Source organism: Leopardus geoffroyi, chromosome A3 (assembly GCF_018350155.1).
Source record: "Leopardus geoffroyi isolate Oge1 chromosome A3, O.geoffroyi_Oge1_pat1.0, whole genome shotgun sequence".
Lineage (NCBI taxonomy): Eukaryota > Metazoa > Chordata > Mammalia > Carnivora > Felidae > Leopardus > Leopardus geoffroyi.
Window position 1 is genome coordinate 22,289,976 of NC_059336.1, and position 24,232 is coordinate 22,314,207.

General features: G+C 48.4%; 2 protein-coding genes across 5 annotated transcripts in view; one reads left to right on the forward strand and one right to left on the reverse strand.

Moving 5' to 3' along the window:
* Positions 1-221: 221 nt before the first annotated feature.
* Positions 222-13,495, forward strand: GHRH (growth hormone releasing hormone). 3 transcript variants are annotated; one of them, XM_045444652.1, is made up of 7 exons: positions 222-475; positions 1,174-1,364; positions 4,825-4,940; positions 9,321-9,421; positions 9,751-9,855; positions 11,286-11,405; positions 13,350-13,495. In XM_045444652.1, exons 4-7 carry the CDS (start codon positions 9,342-9,344, stop codon positions 13,363-13,365), a joined length of 321 nt encoding a protein of 106 aa, XP_045300608.1. In that variant the 5' UTR covers positions 222-475; positions 1,174-1,364; positions 4,825-4,940; positions 9,321-9,341; the 3' UTR covers positions 13,366-13,495. The 3 variants fall into 3 exon arrangements, with proteins under 3 accessions (XP_045300608.1, XP_045300609.1, XP_045300610.1); XM_045444654.1 differs by lacking the exon at positions 222-475 and having other exon boundaries at positions 513-1,364; XM_045444653.1 differs by lacking the exons at positions 1,174-1,364; positions 4,825-4,940.
* Positions 13,496-19,855: 6,360 nt separating this feature from the next.
* The window catches only part of RPN2 (ribophorin II), a 60,221-nt gene continuing 55,844 nt past the window's right edge, over positions 19,856-24,232 (reverse strand). The window contains exons 17-18 of one of the 2 annotated variants that reach the window (XM_045444658.1): positions 22,895-22,942; positions 19,856-20,181 (exon numbers count right to left, since the gene is read on the reverse strand). In XM_045444658.1, the coding sequence (XP_045300614.1) occupies positions 20,169-20,181; positions 22,895-22,942 (61 nt within the window). In that variant the 3' untranslated portion in view covers positions 19,856-20,168. The remainder of the gene's footprint in view (positions 20,182-22,894; positions 22,943-24,232) is intronic. The other variant, XM_045444659.1, reaches the window with a different exon arrangement.

A 24,232-nucleotide genomic window follows, 5' to 3' on the forward strand; every position in this document is an offset into this window, starting at 1 on the left:
CTCTCCCAGCGGAGGCTCTCTGCCCCAGCCTTTTGGGGCTTTTTAAAGCCTGCCTTTCTCTGGGGCATTTTTTTCCACAGCTCAAGTCCCCAGCCCCTAGAGCAGGCACGATCGCTAATTAACTCTGGGTTAAAACCCGTCCTGGGAAGAAAGCCGGGTGGCAAGCGAGGCGTTCCCACCGCCTCTCAGAGGATAAGGACCAGGCGGCTGGCTGCGGGGATTGGTGGAGGGGGGGCTGCGCTCTCACTGTCAAGGCTGGTTCTGGCTTCTTCCCTCATCCTCTGCCTCAAGGGCTTTGAGAATACGCTGCAAATGAAGCCCCTCTTCCCAGATGGCTCCTGCTCTTCTGGCCACCACCCTGCCCAGCTTTCAGAGCTCTGCTCTGATCAGTAAGAGCTACAGTAACAGCTGCCTTTTGCCTCGTGCATCAGACACTTTACAAGCATATTCCTGACCCTCACAACAACCTGAGGAGGTAGATGTCATCGCCCCCATTGTACAGATGCGGTAACTGAGGCTCCGAGAAGAATAAACCCCTCGCCCAGAATCACACAGTTTGCAAGTGGCAGAGCTGAGTTTCAAATCTAAATCCGTGGGCCTCGTGCTTCTCTCTGCTTTAGGCTTTAGGCTTCTCTCTGCTCCTCCCTGAGGCTCTCCCAGCTTTAGCGTGACTTTCCCCTTCTCTCAATTCTTGGGACATTTAACCCACGTAACCGTGTGCCTGTCTCCATCTCCCTGCCTTAGGTAAGTCACTGAGCTTCTCACATGCCTGCCTCCTGCAGCTCTGAATACAAGCACATGCCACTGTCCTCCTAGTGCTCAAGAAAATGCCATGCAGGGGGAAAGGCCCAGCCCACTCTCCTAAGAGGAGAATAGGACCGGGCCTTCAGAGACTGACAAACTCCTAATCCAGCGAGCTCTGTGTGGGCCTAATTCAGTGCTTCGTAGGTGTTTGCGGGGTAAAGAAAGGCTGGTTTAAGGACTTCCCCGGGGGACTCTCCATCACAGCTGGCAGAAATGGAATGGGGGTGCCACTTCGGAAAACAGCTTGGCCGCTTCTTAAAAAGCAAACCATTCACTTACCACATGACCCAACAGTTCCTCTCCTAGGTAATCACCCAAGAGCAATAAAAGCGCACGTTCGTACAAAGTCTTATACACGAATGTTCATAGCAGCGTTTTTCGTAACCGTCCCAAACTGAAATCTACCTAAATGTCCATCACGGTGAATGGGTCGACAAGCTGTCAGACTTTTGTACAACAGAACGCTACTGAGCAATAAAGTGGGACAGGCTGCTGATATGGATCCAACACAAATGAATCTCAAAAACAGGTGGATGAGTGAAGGAGACTGACAGCACAGAGTACGTATTATGTGACTCCATAATTCACATGAATCCGTATGAACGTTCTAGCAGAAGAAACACTATAGAGGCAAAAGGCAGATCAGTGGTTGTCGAAGGCTGGGGTTGGAGTGAGTGTTGATAGCAAATGGGACTGGAACTTTTGGGCTGACAGAGGTATTCTTTTTTTTTTTTTTTTATAATTTTTTTTTTCAATGTTTATTTATTTATTTTGGGACAGAGAGAGACAGAGCATGAACGGGGGAGGGGCAGAGAGAGAGGGAGACACAGAATCGGAAACAGGCTCCAGGCTCTGAGCCATCAGCCCAGAGCCTGACGCGGGGCTCGAACTCACGGGCCGCGAGATCGTGACCTGGCTGAAGTCGGACGCTTAACCGACTGCGCCACCCAGGCGCCCCAAGACAGAGGTATTCTAAACAGGGTTGCGTGATAGTGACACAATTTTATAAACTTACGAGAACTTGTTGAACCATAGGCTTCAAACAGGTGCCTTTTACGGTGTATGAGTTATATATACGTCAATAAAACTGTTAAAGTGCTCGGGGCGCCTGGGTGGCTCAGTCAGTTAAGCGTCTGACACTTGGTTTCAGCTCAGGTCATGATCTCCCCATGTCATGGGTTTGAGCCCTGCGTCGGGCTCTGTTCTGACAGCTCAGAGCCTGGAGCCTGCTTGGGATTCTGTCTCCCTCTCTCTCTGCCCCTCCCCCGCTCACACTCAAATAGTGTCTGTCTCTCAAAAATAAATAAATGTTGAAAACAAAAATTTTTTTAATTTTGTTTAAAAATAAAATAAAATAAAAGTAAAGTAAAAAGCAAAACTGTTAAAGTTCTTTTTTTTTTTTTTCAACGTTTATTTCTTTTTGGGACAGAGAGAGAGCATGAACGGGGGAGGGGCAGAGAGGGAGGGAGACACAGAATCGGAAACGGGCTCCAGGCTCTGAGCCATCAGCCCAGAGCCTGACGCGGGGCTCGAACTCACGGACCGCGAGATCGTGACCTGGCTGAAGTCGGACGCTTAACCGACTGCGCCACCCAGGCGCCCCTGTTAAGGTTCTTTAAAAAAGAGTAGAAGAGGGGCGCCTGGGTGGCTCAGTCGGTTGAGCGGCCGACTTCGGCTCAGGTCACGATCTCGAGGTATGTGAGTTCGAGCCCCGCGTTGGGCTCTGTGCTGACTGCTCAGAGACTGGAGCCTGTTTCAGATTCTGTGTCTCCCTCTCTCTCTGACCCTCCCCCGTTCATGCTCTGTCTCTCTCTGTCTCAAAAATAAATAAACGTTAAAAAAAATTAAAAAAAAAAAAAAAAGAGTAGAAGACCCAGTGGGCCACGGAAAGGCCTTAGGAGAACATTAGCCTGGTGTGGGGCACTGGATTCGGGAGTCAGAAACCTTTGTTTGAGTCCTGGCTCTACCGCTGTCCAGGTGTGTGCCTATGGATGAGTGGGTAACCTCTCTGTGCCTCTGTTCTCTCTCGCTTATTACAATAGTAGCAACAGTAAGTGAGAGCTATTTTTTTTTTTATTTTTTGTTAACATTTATTCATTTTTGAAAGGCAGAGAGAGACAGAGCGCAAATGGGGGAGGGGCAGAGAGAGAGGGAGACACAGAAACAGAAGCAGACTCCAGGCTCTGAGCTATCAGCACAGAGCCCAACGCGGGGCTCGAACTCATGGACCAAGAGATCATGACCTGAGCCAAAGACGGCCACCTAACCGACTGAGTCACCCAGGTGCCCCTGTGAGAGCTAATTTTTGAGACTTACTCTATACCAGGCCTGTGCCTTATGCACTGGCACCTTTAATCCTCACCCAGCAGCCTCAAGAGTCGAGCTCTATCACTCTCCTCTTACAGATGAGAAAACTTGAGAAGAGGCATGAAGTCCTTAGCAACAGAACTTCAACTAAGGTTGCATTCTGATCCCCATGGCTTCTCCAGGCAATTCCATGTGTCCTACATCTGTACTCTGGCCTGGTGTCCATTGTGGGTACTCGAGCTGTAGGTGGTCCCCACCTTGCATTCCCTGAGATAACCTCACACCTCCTGACTGTATGAGAACCTATTGCCCGGGGGGCTCCCAAACGCTCCGTCTGCCCACTCTCAGTCCCTGGGGACCTGGCCTGACCTGACCACTTTGTGTCCAGGCCGGCACGGTGACAAGCCACTCAGTCCCTGCTTCTATGGGAAACACCCCTTGTGTGCTCTGTGCCAAGAACATGGCTCGGTGCAGGCTAAGCAGAAGGATCACAACATAACATTGCCAAGAGGTTCATTCAGAAGCTACTGGTTCTGGGGCGCCTGGGTGGCGCAGTCGGTTGAGCGTCCGACTTCAGCCAGGTCACGATCTCGCGGTCCGTGAGTTCGAGCCCCGCATCGGGCTCTGGGCTGATGGCTCGGAGCCTGGAGCCTGTTTCCGATTCTGTGTCTCCCTCTCTCTCTGCCCCTCCCCCGTTCATGCTCTGTCTCTCTCTGTCCCAAAAATAAATAAACGTTGAAAAAAAAATTAAAAAAAAAAAAAAAGCTACTGGTTCTGTGGCCCATGGAGGTACCCCAGGTGCAGCCAAAGGGAGTCTTCACTCCCCCCTCTTCAACCAGAGAAGTTTCCTGTTTTAAATCTGCTTTATATACTGCACTTCCATAGAAGATTTCCGAAGAAAGTTCTATGCCACCTTTTTTTTTTTTTTTTTTTTTTAAGTTTGAAAGCTGCTATTCTCTGGCAGCCCTCGCTTTTCCAAGTTTAGAAACTGAGGTCTGGAGGGTAGAAGTAACTTGTTGAGGGTCACAGAGGTCATGACTAACAGACACAGGAGGGCTGGGCAGGGCTCTGGACTTGAAGCTTATGGCTCTTTCCACCCCTCGACAACAGCCTCGTGGAAAACTGGTGTTTCTGACTCACACGCTTTTAGACCATTCTCGAGGATTCTTTAGCTACAGGCTAGCAAAATCAGGAAACACAACAACCCTCCCAAGGTTTTCCATCTCCTTCCATGTTTGGCTGCCTTGACACATGAGAACAGGTGCTCCCCGGGCTAGCTGCCTGCAGTGGCCTATGACTGCAGCAGATGTAAACCGAATAGGGGGAAATCTTGATAATTGGATGCTGCGCTAAGGAGAGAAAAACACTTATCTGTAATAAGTGGACTACCTGAAAGTGAGATAAAGTTGCACACGGACAAAACAAAATTATATCAACTTTTTAAAACGCACATTTAACTCGGAGAGTAAATGAACCTTTGTTGTTTCGCTGTTATGATTACTCCAATTATTAGAGAAGCAGAATTATATTCTCTATTCCCCTCGGAATAATATCATAACTTTGCGTTCTGTCCGTAAAGGGAAAGTTCCATCCAGGTCTTCATCTGCAAGGGGAAAAACCTCTTTCCCCTATTAGGGTTTGTCAGTATGATGCTAAAAACGGTCCTTTGGTTGACTTGTGGGTAATTGATTCTCTGACGCTGGCGACGCTTAGGAAAATGAAGGTATAAATGATGGAAGCGTCACGCAGTCACCGAACAAACGCTGAGCCCCAGGTCCAGGCAGCTGGAGCAGCGCCTCATAGCAGAGGGGACACCTGCCATATCGGAGGTGAGAGGGGGTGGTCCTGGGGGCTGGGCTGGATGGGGGCAAGACGGTTGACCTTCTCACCAACTCAGAGACACCGAGTCAAAGAGGCCCACCATCATCCTCGTCGCCTGTGGACTAGTGAGTACACTCAGGTACCTGGTTAGGGGCTCTGGAACATGCTTTTGATGGTTGGCTCCGTGTTGAGGTTGTTTTGGATACATGGCACCTCAACCATGGAGAAGGGGCAGGCAGACGGATGTGTTCCAGGGGTTTGTCAGGGGGCGGATAAAATCTCAGCACTCCTCCTCCGGTGTGCAGGCGGGTGTCTGGGGCAAGACACAAGCTGGCTAGATTCTCCCATCAACGATGGGGGTCTGCCATGGATCAAAGGAGCCAAGTGGCTGTGCAAATCAATACATACCATCTATCGCTCTGAACCCATTCAACATAATTGCCTGGAAATTGATAACATTTTGCTTTCTTGCTCAATTGCTGCTGCGCTCCTTACTCGAGGTTTCAGACACAATTATCTGCCCCTGGAGCACTCCATTACCCCCACGCTTGTTTCTTGATCCATGTTTTGATGGTCTCGTAGTATTTGTGTCTTTCACCATAAGCCGCCTCAAACTCTTTCAGGAAGGAGGTGGGGTGTCTCTCTTTTGAGTGACAATTCAAGATGCTTCCTCATTAAAAACTTAGATCTCTTTCAATTTGGAATGCTATTGCTGAAACAGTTTATAAACTAAATCAGGAAGTCAGTGCCTCAGCGTTCTTAAATTACAAAGCAGAATGTTTGAGAAAGGTAAACGAGAAGCGCCTGCGTGGCTCTGTTGGTTAAGCATCTGACTCTTGGTTTTGGCTCAGGTCATGATCTCACGGTCCATGGAGTTTGAGCCCCAAATCGATCTCTGCACTGTCAGTACAGGACCTGCTTGAGATTCTCTCTCTCCCTTTCTCTCTCTGCCCCTTCCCTGCTCGCACTTTCTCTCTCTCTCTCTCAAAGTAAATAAATAAACTTAAAATAAAAAAGAAAGGTAAAAGATTTTCTTCCTAGTTGTCCAAAAGTGGTCTTGCTAGGTTGGGCACACAAGACCCGACCTCTGTCATTAGCAAAAGGTGCATCTGGAGAATTCTCATAGCATTCTTGGCATAGAGGCTGGCAAGAAGTGCCAACTAATGTAGGTCAAGTGTCCATTTATCCTGAATCCAGATGACCTCAATTAGATCTAACCGCAGAATTCACTTGTCAACACTGCAGAAAGCTAACTGATACTCATGAGGATAGATGATAAACCTTAAAATACCTTTGGAGCTATCAAGGAGTTGTTGAGGATGCTGTACTACACTTAATTCAGTGGAATTCTGTCTCTGTAGATTGCTCGCGTGGAATACGTCTGTCAATAGCTACTTTATCCGTGGTGATACAACATCTAATTCTCATCGGACCGTAAGCAAGAGAATTCTTGTCGTTTCCCAACTTTGTCCAGTGGAATTTTGCAACCCCAAGGATTAGAGGTTGCAACCCGAAGCCTAGAGGTTGCAATGGTGTCTTGACTCACCCCTGGGGCACACGGTTTGTAGTAAATGTGCCTCTTGGTTGACCAGACTATACAGTTGCTCAACCTCGTTCCAAATAAGCTAGGGGTTACAGAGTTTACTGTGACTTGCCCTCCAAAGTCTGCCCTCGTATCAGGCTATTTTCAACTCCCTGAAACCACTGGCTGCACATAGGAAGGCGCCAACCAGGCAGGTGTTCCTGTGTGTGTCCCTTTTTCTTTTTTTAATTTCCCTGGAGATCCAGTGGCAAAGAGCAAAAGCTTTCTGTTTTTCAGAACGGCTTCCCATGTGCAGGTGATGAATCCTGCAGCACCTCCCATGAACGGGGAGCTGAATAGGGATCTGTGAATAGGGTATTGTATCTGGGAGGCAGCCTCCACGGAGCGGGAGGGGCCTGCTGGCCTGGGAACTTTGAGGCCCATTCTGAAGTGTCCAGTCAGAAACCAATGTGATGGAGGACCATGGAGAAAAGGTCCTTCTCCTCTCTGGGCTCCTTTCTTCAGCTGTAAGATGAAGACCCTGATACCTGCTCCAGAGGGCGAGTGTGAGGGTGGGCTGTGCAGGCCAGGGGAGCACAGGGGCTGCGAAACACACGAGAAGGGGCGGGAGGTGGGGAAGCCAAGGGAGAGCTTAGCCCAAGAGCAGGGGGTTGGGCTTTGCTCTGGAGAGCAACCAAGGGCCTCTGAGCAGGGGAATGGAGTGATTAGGGGCCTGGACGTGCCCAGGTCTTTCAAATATCCGCAGCGGGCACCTGGGTGGCTCAGTGAGTTGAACGTCTGACTCTTGGTTTCATCTCACGTCATGATGTCACGGTTGGGGGGTTCGAACCCCGTGTCGGGCTCTGCGCTGCTGGTGTGGAGTCTGCTAAGGATTCTGTCTCCCTCTCTCTCTGCCCCTCCCCTGCTCGCTCTCTCTCTCTCTCTCCCAAAATAAATAAATAAACATTTAAAAGAATTTTTTTTAAAGATCAGCAGCAAAGAAGGCAAGGAAGTCCAGCCAAGAGACAGAAAAAAAGAGGGCTCGTTATAAGGGGCCCTCCTTACCTCCAAAGAACTCCCTGCTTAGGAAACTCCATTGCTAGAGAGGCAGTCTGGAATCGGGCCGGGAGACGGGGGGCCAGATGTGATATGGTGTGACAAAGAGGCCAGATGTGATATGGTGTGACGAAGAGGACAGAAGACTGAGATCCTTGGTCTGGAGAGCAAAGGCCTAAGTCAGATCCACCTCATGTGGATGAGGGTGCAGAAGCTGTGGGTGGCCCAGAGGGTGGATGTCAAAGCCGGGGAGAAGGAGGGGCAGGCAAATGCCATGTTCTCATCTTTCCTCCAGCCCCAGTCCTTCCCAGAAGAGTAGAAGCTTAACACGTCTTTTTGCACTTGACACAATGAGAAAAAAATCCTAACAAGAAGAGCTGCCTGGAGATAGCACGTCCTGGCTCTGGGGTAGTGAGCTCTCTGCCACTTGCTGGCAGAGAGCATTTGAGCAGGAACTGGAGGATTGTTGGGGAGACAGTGAGGCCTGGAGGGCTCCTCCCTTCTGCTCTGGAGGTGCAGAGTCACAGGTTGCTCTGAGCCCAGCTCTGCAGATGCTCCCTGGCTTAGTCAAGACCCTGGTGTCTGGTAGAAGGGAGGGGATGCCCTAAGAGGGCGGGCGAGACCAGAAAAGGAAGGTGGGTTCTGCCAGTGCTGGCCCTGCTTGCTGGAGATCACTCTTCAACAGGACAGGAGAGAACACAGAAGACAGAGGGTGAGGTTGGGCTAGGATGGGTTCCTACCCCTCTCTGGGCTGGCTGGGTCCCCACATGGGCCTGTAGCCCCATGGAATGGATATTCTACTGAGGGAGGCACGAGAGTTGGGGAGACCCAATTCCTAGGTCTCCTAGCTGAGCCCCTGCTTCCACACTGGGCAGGTCTGGGTTGACCGTGGAGCCTCCTCCCCAAGCCCAGGCGGGCTCTTTCTCACGTTGCCTGTTCTTTCCCTGATTGCAGAGCACGGTGTCAGCAGGCCCCAATTAAGGGTAATTACATGATCTACTAGATGATTCTGCCACACTGGCTCCCCAGGCTCCCTGGTCTCTTCCAAGGCTAAAAGCCTTCAGCGAAATCGAAATGTCTGGAGCGAGAAGTAGAGCTTTCCCTTCCCTCTGACTTCACACAGAACCAAACAGGACGAGAGCCTGCCCCCTCGAGTGGGTCTGATCTGAGGTCGTCGCAGCAAAAGTGTTTGGGAGAATTCCTTATGCGCCAAGCAACTCTCATCTCATCTCATCCTCACAAGGGCCCTATGCAGTCAGTATAGTCATAGACCCCATTTCATGGATAGGGAAACTGAGGCCCAGAAAGGAGAAGCCACGTGTCCTGGGACACACAGCTGGTGACGGTGGAGCCCAGATAGGAACTGAGATCTGTCTGACTCAGAGACTGAGCTGTTGGCCCTGCTCACTGTTGTCAAGTGTCACAGTGGGTGGGGTGACTTAGGAGACTAGGAGAAGGTGTACCCCCCAACCCTTGCTGAGGCCTGAATTCCACATATGATGCCTTACAGCAAGGGGCATTTTCACCAATGTCATTAATTTTCCATGCAACCCTATGGGGTCAGCAGGGTAGCTTATCAGGCCCATTTTATAGTTGCAGAAAACGAGGTCAAAGCTTGTGACTGGCAAAAGCAGGACTTGAACCTAGGTCTGTTTGACTTCCAGAGTCTGGGTTCTTTTTCGTACCTCACCGCCTCCAAATGACGAGGACTAAGGCTTGTATACAGCCAAGCCCAGAACTGGGCCCAGCCAATAAAAGGCATCCTTGTGGCTATGGCTGCAGTTGACCTTCTCCTTCTGTCGTTTTCCAGGAGCCACCGGAGGGGTGAAGGATGCTGCTCTGGGTGTTCTTCCTGGTGATCCTCACCCTCGACAGTGGCTCCCACTGCTCCCCGCCACCCCTGCCCCTCAGGTGAGCAGTCCTGCCTCCAGGGCCTAGATACCCAATGTCCCAGAACCATCCCTGCAGCCTAGTGGGGGATGATTTAGGGCGTGCAGAACAGAGCCCTAAGCAGGCCCCCAGCCATCTCCTCAGGCAGTCCCCACTGCCTATCTTTGGGAGGGGGGCAGATCCTGAGTTCCAGAGAAGCCTCCCAGCCCTGGGTCCTACCTTCTCCGGGGATGAGTAGGGCAAAGGGCAGAAGGACGTTACGGGGACATGGTGAGTACCCCTCACCCCACCCCCGTTTCCTCACCTGGCCCTGCCACCCAGCCCTTTGACCTCTGACTCCTTCCATATAGAATGCCTCGGTATGCAGATGCCGTCTTCACCAACAGCTACCGGAAGGTGCTGGGTCAGCTGTCTGCCCGCAAGCTACTGCAGGACATCATGAGCAGGCAGCAGGGGTAAGCAGATCTAGCGGGTTTTTTCCCAGTCTTCCAAGCATCAGAGTTTGGAGGGACTTTTGGTCCCTTGCCTGGCATAGCATCTATTATTTCTGGATTTGCCACAGCAGAAAGGCCCTAACGCGAAGCCCCAGCTTACCTCTAATTATGCTGTGATTGTCGAACACCAACGATGTGCTTCTCCCCATGTTAGGCTCCAACAGGAATGATACCAATGATAGTTACCATCTGATCATGATTCTGTGCTGGACACAGAGGCTGTGCCCTCAGACATTTCCATACATTCAGGACAGTGCTGGGCTCACAGGAAGCCCTTGGTAGCATTAGCCATTACTCTTGGTTTCTTGCCTGTAACAACCCTACAAAGTAGGTACTGTTAACTCCCATCTTACGGGGCAGTTCATAGCTTCTAAAGGACGCATACCAGACAGCTAGCATCCAAAGAGCCTGACATCACAGCCTGTATATTTTTTATTTTGAAAAAGTTTGGCGCATACAGAAAAGCTGCAACAATAATACAATGGACTTCCACATCCCCTTTCCCTATCTTCAGCAATTGCTAATATTTTTATCATATTTGCTTATATACACACGCAAACACGTGTGCACTTTGTCATTACTTTGTTGAACCATATGAGAGTAAACTGCGGTCATCACAACCATTTACCCTTAAGGAGCTCTGCACGGTGTCTCCAAACAGCTAACAACAGGACATTCTCTGATATAATCACAGTGTAATTATCACTTAGTGTATACATTCACCTTTTACCAGTTTTCCCAACATGTCCTTTATGGCAATTTTTCATTTTCCTGATCCAGGATCCAAGCCAGGGTCATGGATTGCATTTAATTGCCATGTCTCTTTAGTTTCTTTTAATCTGGAACTGCTCTTCGGTCTTTTGTGAAATTGACATTTTTTATTAGTAAAGTTCAATTATTATTTATAGAACGTCCCTACGTTCCTCATACTGGATTTGCCTGATGCTTCCTCATGATTAGATTCACTCATAGATGCACTCATTAGATTGCATTCATAGCAGTGATATTGTTCCTTCTTGGTGCATTACGTCAGGAGGCACATGATGTCAATTCATCCCCTTATTGGTGACGGTAACTTTAATCCCCTGGTTAACGTGATGTCGGCCACGGTTCTCCTCTGTCCACTTAACATTTCTCCTTTATCATTAACAAGTAATCTGTGGGGAGGTATTTTGTAAATCTATTTCGCAGCCTATGCTCTTCACTACTATACCGAGCACCTTCCTAAGTGTTGCTGAATCTAGTTCGATTGGGCGAAAGAGTCCACACCAGATATTGGAATAGGTTTAAGGACATACCTGTTCTGCTTACTTGGCCCTGGCCTTTCCCAGGCTTCTCCACATCCTATCCAAATAGTCACCTCCACTGCTGCTCTTTTTCTAATCTAACAGAGAGAGAAACCAGGAGCAAGGAGCAAAGGTACGGCTTGGCCGTCAGGTGGACAGCGTGTGGGCAGGTCAAAAGCAGATGGCGTTGGAGAGCATCCTGGTGGCCCTGCTGCAGAAGCACAGGTAGGAATATGTGTGTGCATGCACACGCGTGTGTGTGTGTGTAGTTAGGGACCTTGCAGGCTTCCTTCCACATGGGTTGCCAGGAAAAGGAAAGAATCTCCTCCTCTCCAAAGACATGGGTTCCTGCCAAGGAACAAGGTTCCTTCCTACACACATGAAGAACTGGAAGAAGGGGAGCAAATGCATAATAGAGACCAGATCTTATCTACTGGTGTATCTCCAGTGAGAAGCAAGAGGCCAGGCTCAGCGTCTGTGTACAAAAATGTTCCCTACTCAGTAGTTCTGGGATAGGAACCAGGCACCTGAATTTTAAAAAATGTCCAGGGGATTCTGATGCAGACGACGTGATAGGCACATCCTGGGTCCATTGGCAAGTTTCCAAAACTACAAGGCCAAGGAAAGGCCAGCCCCTCCCAACACCCTCGGGCAGACTAGCGTGGGCAGCACTCACGACCAGGAAAGTTGGGAATGACAGTCACCCCTCCTCTCATGGCCCCTCATGTTCCCCTGGGTATCAGGGAAGCTCAGGGAGTGCTCTCGGCTTAGAGAGGAGGGAAACTGAAGGAAAGAGGGGCAGCAGCTGGTCCCAAGTCAGGGACTGGAAAGCCAGACCCAAGACCTGTTTTCTTCCCTTCTTCACACGGAGTTCCACTTCACAGACACAGCTCCCCAGGGATGACAGGACTGTTTGTGGAGAAACTGCTGTATTTTTGAGCCTGATTTTAACTGTGAGCACAAACATGTCCCAGCAGGGCTCTGCCAGTCACCTCTGGATGAGCCTATTAAGCAAATCCATTCCCAGCAGAGCTCTCCATGTGCTCCCACACCTTCCTCCCAACCTAATTAGACACCAAGAGCCCAGAGATCTCACCAACCACAGTCCTGTGGAGACACGAGCAGCAGGCAGATGGGCAGGCTGCAGGAGGGGCGAGAGCCAGCCTGGGAGGCACACACAGCAAGTTGCCTTCCTTGTCTCCTCCTTTGTGAAGGGAGGAGGGGCTCCAATCACCCCTAAGGATCCTAAGACTAGAATTCTAAAAATAATGCCTCCCCCGAGCAGCCCACGCTGGGATTAGGTCATCATTCACCTGCTTTAGGGCTCCCGCCAGGCCCTGGTGGGATAGGGTGTAGTGGCCCCAAGGAGGGCCAAGTGCTAAGAACACAGGCTGTGTTCCTGCAGGTTAAAAGCCACAGACAGTTGCAGAGATCAAGGTCACAGAGCAGGCAGGAAGGGGCCTGGCGGCTGCTCCAAACATTGTTCCCCCTCCAGCTTAAGGGTTGCAAATCCTAGGATCTCCTGGTGGGCCTGAAGACACATAACAGAAGAATGAATTCTTAGAGCTTAGAGTAGAATGATCTGGAAGACGGCACATCTGTGCACCCACCACACTTTATGTCCACCTAATGGCCCTGTGAGGAAACCGAGATTCAGAATTATCTGTCCTCCTCTCTCTGGAATATCGTCCCCTGACTACGACGTGCCAGGCCCTGGGCTGAGGGTTACAGCAGTGAATAGGACAACAATGGTCCTTGCTCCCGTGGAATTCACTGACGCACTGAGGCAGACAGAAATTAAGCAAGTCCCCGAACAGTGGATTATTTAATCTGTGATAAGTGGTAAGAGATGTAAGGGGTGTGGTTGAATGTACGTGCCGGAAGGAATAACCTAATCTAACCCTGTCTGGGGATTAGAGGTGGCTACTTCAAGAGGAAGTAACTGGCCCAGGATCTCCGTGGGAATAGGTGAGCAGAGCTGGGGCTGAGACTGATGTTCGCTGTGCTGGAACCCGTGAGATCCTTCCCTTCCTCCCATAGTCCCTCTTCTGGAACCCAGACAGCTAGGCCTGACATTGGAGCACCTGTCACCCTAGTTCCAGATGTCTTGCCCAAACTCACCCTTGCTTCGGTCTCCCTAGTTGAGCTTTATCTTTCTTTCCAAAACAGGAATTCCCAAGGATGAGGATTCCACCTGTGTCTCATGCCACCTGCAGCCAAAACACAACTGCATCCAGTTAATCCTATTTAATTTCTGACCTACCTTTTTCCTTCACAGATACAATAAAATTCCCCCATACTGTTCTGCATCTCAATTTCCTTTTATCTTCTGCCTAATTTTTTACGTGTTTTACACAGTTACATTTCCCAAAGAGGTATTACAAGGTATACTACAAAAATAGCTAACATTTACCAAGTACGCGGAGTGGTAGCCAGGAAGCTTCATGCATAGAATCTCATATGCTCCTCACACAGCCTAATGGGAGGTCTCGGTATCCTTACCTCACAGACAAAACACTGCGGCACAGAAAGGGTAACTGAACTGCCAAGGTCACTGCTGACAAGTGAGAGTACAGGGATTCAAACCCAGGCGGGCTGGTTCAGAACCAGGCTCTTAATCATACCCATCCACTCTGGGCCAAAGTCATCCTTCATCCACTGGTGGCTTGTTCATCCACGAGCAATATCATTTATTCATTCAACAAATATTTATACAGTACCCATTATGTGCCAGGCACTGTTCTAGGCATTGGGAATACAACTGTGAGCAAACAAAGACCTTATATTCTAATGAGGGGGAAGAATAATAAAAACAAGTAAATATAGAAATGTTAGATGGCAGCAGTTGCAAAGGAGAAACAGTTAAAGGGTTGAAGAGTGTGGGAGGGCATTTTTGTATCTAGAATCCATACTTGTGCTGCGCTGTGGCCAGGGAGGGCCTCAGTGACGGGGTGACATTTGAGTAAAGGCCTGAAGGAGGAGAGGGGGGTTGGCTGTGTGAGTATCTGGGTAAAGAACATTCCAAGCAGAGTGAAAACCCAACACAAAGGCCCCGAGGCAAGAGCATGGAAGGAGAGGAATCAGAGCTGGTAGTTATAGACCTGGCTGTCCAATATGGTAGCCATTAGCCACATGTGGATACTGAACACTTGAAATGTGTCTAGTACAAGCCGGGATGTGCAGTAAGTGTAAAATAGACATTGATTTCAAAGACAGTATGAAAAAAGAATACAAAATACCACAATGTTTTTTTATATTGGCTATATAATAATATTTTAGATAATACTGGTTTAAATAAGATATTAAAATTAATTTCACCTGTTTCTCTTTTACTTTTTTTAAAAATATCTTTCTTTAAAAAAAAGAAATTGGGGAGCCAGGGTGGCTCAGTTGGTTGAGTGGACGTACAACTTCAGCTCAAGTCATGATCTCATGGTTCATGGGTTCGAGCCCTGCATCGGGCTCTGTGCTGACAGCTCAGAGCCTGGAGCCCACTTCAGATTCTGTGTCTCCCTCTCTCTGCACCTCCCCTGCTGGTGCTCTGTTTCTTTCTCTCAAAAATAAATAAACATTAAAAAAAATGTTTTAAAGAAACTTATTCTTTAAAATATTTTATTTATTTATTTACTTACTTAACATCTACACACACTGTGGGTCTTGAACTCACAACCCTGAGATCAGGAGTCCCATGCTCCACCAAATGAGCCAGGTGCCCCCCCCCCTTTTTTTTTTTACATTTTTATGGTGGTTACTAGAAAATTTAAAAAGCACCCATGTGGCTCACATTACATCTCTATGAAATAGCGCTGGTAGAGTTAATCCTTTTGAGTTAAAAAAAATTTTTTTTAATGTTTATTCATTTTTAAGAGACAGAGAGAGAGAGAGAGAGAGAGAGAGAGAGTGAATGGGGGAGGGGCAGAGAGCCAGGGAGACACAGAATCCAAAGCAGACCCCGAGTTGTCAGCACAGAGCCCAATGTGGGGCTCAAACCCATGAACCTTGAGATCATTACCTGAGCCAATGTCAGACACTGAACTGACTGAGCCACCCAGCACACTTTGAGGTTTTGCTATAAAGGGAAGCAAAGAACTGAAGCCACTGACCACAGGTACCTAGGCCAGTGACTACTCGGCTTTTTCTATTGATGAACCATTTCACCTGGGCCAGATACCCCCGCATATCATCTACCCTACACATGCCTCTTAGAATCCATCAACTTCCCAGGGGGATAAATTGTTCTATATTTTGCTTTGAGCAATGGTTACACCAGTGTAGTTAGATATAAACATTCATTGAACTGTACACTTAAGATTTGTGTATTTTGCTGTAATTAAAAAAAAAACAAAAAACAACCAACTATGAAAAGTCCGGGTGATGGGAAGTCTGTTTTGATTAAAAGTATAAGAAGAATCACAGCATTTTGGAGTTGATGGGGACTCAGAGACAAGCAATCCCTACTCCCATTCTGCAGCCAGGGACACACAGCGCTGACCTGGGGCCTGGCAGGCAGGTCTCCTGTCTCCCTGCACCAGAACTGTAAAGCCAGCTTGATTCTTCACAGGGTTTAGACCACCTGCTCTCCCTGGGAGTCTCCAGTTTACCCTCCAAGAAAGAATGTCAGGCGTGGGAAAGGCTCTGCAGGGGACCACTGTGGCGGCTCTGCCGAGGAGACCATACCAACAATGGGGGACAAAAGCCCCCTCCAGAGGAGAAGGCTGGCCATTGAGGGCTGGCAGTCCACTTCAACCAAGAGAGGCGGGCAGGCCGAGAACCTGCCAAGGAAGGAGAACAAAGGAGGAAGCTGCTGAATGGTGGGCTCGCCATGGCCAGCCCCGAGGCCCCCTCCTTCCCCCAGACCCACCTGCTCATCTCTTTCCTCCACCCCGACAGAAACAAACACTGAGGACTCTCTCAACTTCCAATTAGTTTTTCAAATGAAATAATGACCACTGGGACCCACGGCTACTTGTGGTTTTCAAGGCGAATACAATTATCAAGGAAAAAACCATGATGGCCACAATTCCGGTGCTTTATCACCATTAACTACAACACTAATGGTGTCTTAAAAGACTTTACCCCTCCCCACAGAGGGGCTGGGAGCTTCCCATTCCCGTGGGGGTCTTACTTAAGACCCAGTGTTATTTTTTTCCCCCTAAGGAAATGCTCTAATCAATGGGGGACTTGTCGCTTTTAATAATAATCCCTTATGTTTGTATTAACTTAAAGTTCACAGAGAGGTTTCCCATCCATTACTGCATTTGCTCCCTCCCACAGCCCTCTGGAGAAAGGCAGGGAGGGGTGGCCTCACAGAGGTCAGGCGCCCCAGCAGGTCCCACCCGCGCAGAGGGAGCAAAGCCGGAACCGATTCCTCATTCCAGGGCAGCGCTCTTATGTGGTTTCACGATTCCAGGTCCCTCAGGAAATGCAAGCTGGGGAATCGAGTGAATTAAACAATCAGACAAATAAACACGTGGACCTGGTACAAACTGCTTTCTGTGATCCTACTAATGACACACGGGAAATAACGGTGATACCGTTATCTGCGCTGACCAGAGCAAATACGGAGTCAATGCTAAGCGCCAGGCACTGTGGTATGTGTTTTGGCTGTGACCTCATTTAATCCTTCTAAAGCTCTCGGAGGTATTATCCCCATTTTTACTGATGGGAAACTAAGACCCTGAGGGGTAAAGAAGGGCACAGAGCTAATCAAGCAGGTCAGCTGGGCTCTAAATCACCCTGTTTAATACTTCTTAGAGAAAGCCAGGCTCAGCACTACTACATTGCCAAAGAAAAACCAGAGCCACATAGTAAAAATAGTAAGATTTCATTCAGGACTACTGCACTAGGGCGAAAGAGACCTCGGCATAGAACGGGGCTCAGTTCAGAATACAGCATCGGCAAGGGGGGATTTATAGCCAAGGAGTAGGGTGGGGATAGGTGGATGGCTTCTGACCAAACGGACCTTAACAAGATCCCTGCTGTAGACAGGTCAGGGTGCTCAGACATCACCTGGGGGTTGGTAGAGAAGAAGGACCTGATCAGATATCGAGGTGGGGGGTAGGTTCTGGTTAAACTGACTTAGCAGAATTCTTATTAAACTAGATTTTACAAGAAAGTGCAGAGATGGGTCCAGGAGAAGTTTCAGGAGCCTAAGAGACTCTTAAACACAGAGAACAAACTGAGGATTGCTGGTGGGGTGTTGGGTGGGAGGTTGGGCTAAATGGGCGATGGGAGTTAAGGAGGGCACTTGCTGGGATGAGCACTAGGGGTTATATGTTAAGCGATGAATCACTAAATTCTATTCCTGAAATCATTATTACACATTATTACACTCTGTTCTGTCCCAGCATAAAATTCAAGTTGCCTAAAATTTGCCATTGGTCCTAAAAGAAAATCTGTGACCTTTACCACAGCCTTTAAAAGCTGTACTTGTTCTGGCTTCCAAGGATACTCTCCTCCTTGCTAACTACACCCTAGTTATACTGGCCTGCCTTCAGGTCGAACATGCCATGCCAAGCTCTTGCCTCAGCGTCTTTGCATATGTTGACCCTATGCCCAGAGTGCTCTCTCCCAGCTCTGCACAGGCTCCCTCTTGTCCTTCTGGTGTCAGCTTAGCCTTCCCAACCCCACTAGGTAAAAAGTGCTTCCTTGAAAGCCCTTCAGATTTGCAGTCTGTTTTCCCTGTCCCCTCCAATTTTAAGTGGATCAAGGGCAGGGAACTGTCCATCTTGCTCTCGGCTACAGCTCGACGCAGCACAGAGCGTGGCACCTAGCAAGTCTGCTGTGCTTTACTCCCCAGCTCCTTTCTGGGTCCACAGGCCAACCCTCAACCAGCCTGGAAGCTGTTTTCTGACTTCCTTTCCTGTAGCCCCTATACTTCTGTTCTCAGGCTTTACCCTTTCTCTATACCTCTGTCCATCAGGTCTCATTGGTCTGTCTTCCAGAACGGTACCCATCTGGTTCTAGGTGTAAGTCCCAGCTGGGTGGGCTCCCCCTGCTGTCATCCCTCCCCCACCACGGAGCTGGTGTGGTGCCAGCCTAAGTAGGGTCACTAGGAGCCACTCTAGACCCCAGTATTACCCTTTCCCCACAGAGTGGGATAAGAAACAAACACTTAAAAGCAAAGAAGGCTTCCAAAGTCATAGTCGACAGGAACCAGGCAGGTGAAATTGGCAGGTGGGACAGCAGAGGCGCCGTGCTGTGGTGAGAGGCACAGACACCTGTGGGGACGGAGCTCCGGCAAGCTGGAAAGAGCAGGCCCCACCGACAGGGAGTTGCTGCTGCTCGGCTCCAGCTGATTGTTGCCAGGTAGCAATCAGGCCCGATGTCACAGGCTCAGATTTTCTTTTTTAAGACAATCGAAAACCCAGGGAGCCTGGGTGGCTCAGTCAGTTGAGGGTCTGACTCTTGATTTCGGCTCAGGTCATGATCCCAGGGTCATGGGATTGAGCCCTCGTGTGGGGTTCTGTCCTGAGCATGGAGTCTGCTTTGAATTCCCTGCTTCCCCCCACCCCCCGTCCCTCTCCCTCACTTACATGCTCTCCTTCCCTAAAAACAAAAATAAAAAATGAAAAAAAAAAAAAGAATCCAGCACCCAAAACCTGTATTTTTATTACTTTCTCAGTTAAGTTAGCAGCTTATTCAGTTTTTGAGAAAACATATGGATCAAATAAAACCTATCAATGGGCCACCTCTGGTTGCAGCCTCTGGGAAAGGTGAGGCCTTCTTCCCACCTTGGAAGCAACCCTGTAATTGCCCACATCACCCTCTCTCACCTGTAGAATCCCATTCAGAAGTAGTCCAAAGTTCCAGAAGCTCTTTTCCCCAACCAAAAATCCCAATTTCCTCACTGTAGTGAAATCCAGCTTGCACTGGAATGCAATCTGATTCAAATCATTTCTGCCTCCCAAATTCAATAAATACCATGAGGATTACCTGCTTTTCAAAAGTAATCTAAATGTATTTATGATGTTTCAATTAATAGAATCAGAGGTGATGAGTGAAAGTATGTAGCTAGGAGCTAATTGGGGAAGGTGCCAAGAGCTGAGCCAAGCACTTTAGATGCAGGAAACTCCTTCAGTCATATGACGTAAGTACAGTCATTATCTCTCTTCTACAGAAGAAAAGGAGGCTTAGAAAACTTAAGCCACCGGCCCAACGTCCCTCACCCTAACAAGTGGTGACAGCAGGTTTGCTTAACACTGAAGTCTATACACTTAACCATATTATTCAATATTTCTTCTCTATGTGATAGTATATAACCTCCAGGTAATGGTGGTCCTGGACACAACTTCAAAAGGGACATCCTTGAGATATGTGTGTCCCTCTAAGAGCCTAAGAATACTCATGTGGCCCACCTCCTTTTAAGACAATTCCTCCCCTTCCCCACTGCATGCCAAGCCCATACTTTGAAGGCAAAAGCAGAGGGGCCTTCAGATATCAACAGGGTTCCTTTGCAGACAGATGGTGCCCACTACTGGAGAAGAAAAAATGCCCACTCTTCCAGGCAATTCTCAGTCCTGTTAGGAAAGAGGCAAAAAGGACTAAAGTAAAAAGGCCTGGAGAAACACCCTGGCCACCTGGTCAACAATACTTCCCAACTAAGTCCTCATGTTATGTACCCAGGGATCCCACCAGCCCAAAAGTACTAGAACAAACTCTTAATCGGGCCGTTGTTCCTGTTATTCTCTTTATTCCAAAACAGATTAATTACAAATTTCAACTTTTCAAATGCAACATCTGGCTAAGTTAGGAATATTCACAGCCTCTTGCTAAGGCGCCATGCCAAAGAAACAGGATATTTGGGCTCACAGGTGTGCGCTCTGTGTCGGGGAAATAGAAAAACAACAAGCAAACGTATAACCACAATTCTGACTTTTTTTTGTTTAAATAAAGTTTCTTCATTCCTCTTTACGAACTGTGAATTGTTCTTGACTCCTTTTCTTGATATTCATCTCAGCTTGCAAAATTTCTTTCCTTCTTCTGGCACTAATGTGCTGTTCTGAAAGAAAATGGAGACAAACACCAAATTACTGAAGGTTTCAGTTCGCTGTTACAGTTCCTAACTGGTGACAACAGAGAGACCAAGGTTCTCTGCCGTTTTAAGATCCTATTTATATAGGAATAATCATTAATCTATTAATTGTATTTATTTATCCCCCATCTCATTTCACAAGTGATTGTGAGACCACTAGTTCCAGCAAAAGCTGATGATAACATAAATATGAACAACAGCGCAAACCTGACGACTAGGAAAGAAAGTGGCATGTGGAGCTCTGACATGAGGTAATTCCAGGCACACCTCTCACAGTGCAAGGCCAGAAAGACAGTGTAAATTTCAACTAGGGGAAGAAAAAGGAAAGCCTAAAGAATGTCCATCTTCAATTTCCCACGCTCCGGGTCCGCCAACCAGCACGGGCCCTCACGTAGCTAGGACGATGACATTCCGGCCACTCAGGACAGAAACCCGCACCATACTCCTGCCATGCGGGTCTCCAGTCGTGTTCTTGCCAATGGTCAGCCTCAGTGTCTAAACCTAAGAACGATTCTCAAAAATGGAACTCAGCTCACAGAAAAACTCTAAGAGGAGATGAAAACCTCTCTATCTCTTATTCCTTCTTTCCCCATGGCTGCCCTACCCTCGACTCTACGAACTGAGGGGAAACATGAGAACGGAAATGACAATCTAGACAGCTGCTGTGCAAGTAGGAGGGTGAAGCAGCAAACAGGTGTTTCGGGCAGCTCCGGCAGGCAGAGGCACCGCGCCGACACGCACGCCATCCTTAGCGGGCAGTTCTACCCAGTAGTGAGGGCTGACGCGACGGCGATGCAGCCTTGCAGAATGGTAGGCTCCAAACCAATTAATCCACAGTTCCAGGGGACACACACACAGGCACAGAACTAATCCTGAAGGCTGAAGTGAGTGCCCCTAATCCCCTGCCAACATGCAGAGGTTCCCAGGTGCACTAAAACGTGTGTGCTCCGGAACGACCATGAGGAGAGGAGAGCGTGAGTATGAAACAGGAGGAGCTGAAAGGGCAGCGGCCCACCGGCCTCCGTCTTGGCTAAGAAGGTACAGCCTCTATTGTGCCTCATCAAATCGATGTCTGTCCTCAGATCAAAAGCACTTAGCTACCACAGACTTTCCTTTAAAATACTAGGCCCCGACCTCTGAAGTCCCAAACGTCCACATGATCAAGCATCTTTCCTCTCTCTCAAGCAGTGTGATTTGGGGGTAGCAGCAGCATGAGAGTAGACTATCTAAATAGCAAGAAAAAAAAAATCAATCCAGAGTTATTTTGAAGAATTAAAGAGCTCAATATTTAGCAGAAAGGACTAGTTCTGAAAGTAAAATCTCAGAACAACTCTAATGCAGGACAAAATCAACTGGGTATGTTAGGGAATGGGGGAGGACGCAAGGGACTGACTACACAGGGGAACTTTCTGGAGTGTAGAAATAGTCTATACCTTGACTGAGGTGCTATTTACACGACTGTGTAATTTGTCAATATTCAGATTGTACTCAAAAAGGGCAACTTTTACTGGATATAAATTGTACCTCAATTAAACCCAAACAACAAAACCAGGACAAACGCAGTCTTTGTGTTGAGGATTAGATGTGCCAGCTTATGCTCACACATCAGTGAAAAGGCTCTACATTCCATGCTTTTGTTGATCTCCCTGATCTGCAGAGGATTAAAAATTAGATGGTTCTGCTGCCTTGGCAGGGAAGCCACTTCCAAGGCAAGGGATCAGGGAACATGACTTGAAAATTCAAATACTTTCCTTCTCTATATGTTGGCCTAGTACAGGTGTCAGCAAATGATGCCCCATGGGCCAAATCCAGCCCACCACCTGTTTTTGTAAATAAAGTTTTATTGGAACACAGCCATGCTCATTTGTTTAGTCTACGGCTGCTTTCACATTGTAGTGACAGAGTTGAGTAGCTGTGACGGAGACCATATGGTCTGCAAAGCCTAAAATACTATCTTTCCAGAGAACTTTTCCTGATCCCTAGTCTAGAGGAACTGATCAATGAAGCGCATACTCTCTCTCCTTCCCTCCCTTCACCTTGCTTTCACTTCCATCCTCATCCTAGGATTAATACCTAGGAAAATGGGTGATATTTCACTTGACATTTTAGTCACACAGGGATCAGCCCTGAACTACACCCTGAGTTCTAGAAACTGGGGTTCTGATGCTGGCTTTGAGCTATGGCCATTAGTCCTTCGTGACAGAGAATCTCACCAAACCACACTGTTTGGCCCAACCAAAGATCAGTGTTACAAAAAGGCCTAGAAACAGTGACAAGGTGTGCCAGGATTTGCCATGGGACCATCATTTAATGAATTGAGATGTTCTGAATGGGGTCCCCTTTCAAGAAGTCCAAGGTTGCATCTGTCTTATCCTCAACTCTGCTTTCCTCATCGAGAAAGGGGCTGCTGTCTATCAAGTACCCCATGGGCATAAGGGAGGATGGAGTCTAATGCAGCCAAAGCCAGGTCAAATTACCCTATCAGTTGGGCTCACTCAGGGAGTTTTGGTTTTTTGCCCTGGTCCACTAAGTTCAAAAATGGCCCCAGAATTCAGCTTTGGCTTGGGGAAGGTGGGGAGGAACGAGTGGGCTGAACATCAGATAAAAAACTGACATGCATGAGGTGGGCAAGATGGGAAAGGGGCCCTGCTTCTGGGATGAGTCCACCCTTTATCTTTACCGTAGTGTCCTATATTTTGCCAATCTACTGCTCTGCTCTGCAGCGATCCTGCCAAAGGAAAGAGGGTTTGAGAATCAAGAAAGGACAGTGGGAAGAGAAATAAGCTTGAGAAAAGAAATGGCAAACACCCAACCAGAGCTTCCATTAGGGTCCGTGATTCCCCCAGTGGCAGAGTTTGTTCTAGGACTCACAGCAGAACTTTCTGTATGAGGGTGCGTGCATGTCCGTGTGCACACATGCTGGAGAGGGGATGAGGACCATGGTCTCTCTCCCCAGAAAATGTACACAATTTTAGGATTTCAGATTAGGAACTCCTGCTAAACAGGATCTAAATCAAATGGTTTGCAGTCCACTACTCCCCTGATTTGTACATCTTGTGTGGGCAACTTCCAGAAAAGAGAGAACTCAACAGAGCACAGCCTTTTGGCTCCCTGGGGCCTGGACTGGCTGCTGCAAGGGAACAGGGCTCTGCTTAGAAAAAACAGCTGAGTCCCTGGCTCTTTCTCAGATGCGATGCATAGCTGCCAAGTTAAGGCTCCTGGAAGGGCAGAGAAATGAACCAGCTGCCACCGCCGGTGCTAAGGGAAGCTCTGGTGGAACGTGGATCACTACAGGGAAGTGAGGGAACACCTCGGGGCCAGGTCTCCACGAGGCGAGACACTCAGCGCACAATGGCGACTCAGGCAGGGATGAGACAGGTGGCTCTCCCGCCTACTAATGGTCTCTGAGAAAGCCTCTCTGATCTGCCCAACTTAATTGGCAGCCATGTTGGAGGGCACAACACTATTGAGTTACATTCTTACAGCAAAAGTCCTGGAGAGGAGAAAGCAGGGCACATCTGAAAATGTTAACTTCCAAAGGTGAAAGCAGTTCTGACCTTTTCTTACCGACCTTTCCGTGGCTCAAATCACCCAAGTTCTAATAAAGTCAAATCAATGAGAAACACCTATGTGACATTTAAATTTGCTTCTAATCCAGGTTCAAAAATCAAGCTGCCAGCAAGCTGCTGCCGTGCTGAGATCTGACCGTTTGTGTGAACCTAAGGTTGTCTGGTTCTCAGGGACGTGGTACAGGTTACCGAGCAGGGCTCCCTGTTAGGGGCTTCTTACAACCTGTGGCAGTTGGGGGTGGGGGTGGGATGGGATGGGAAGAGCGTGGACCTCACACTTAGGAGGAAACGCTCCGTGAGTCTGCCAGGGGTTATAGAGGATTAGCTCTGGGGCATGGGAGGAGGACAGAATAGGATTCCCCGTGGCGAGTAGAGAACATTTTTATACAGCCAGCACATTAACAACGATCTTCTGCCGCACATGTTCTAATCCATTTTAATCTTCATAA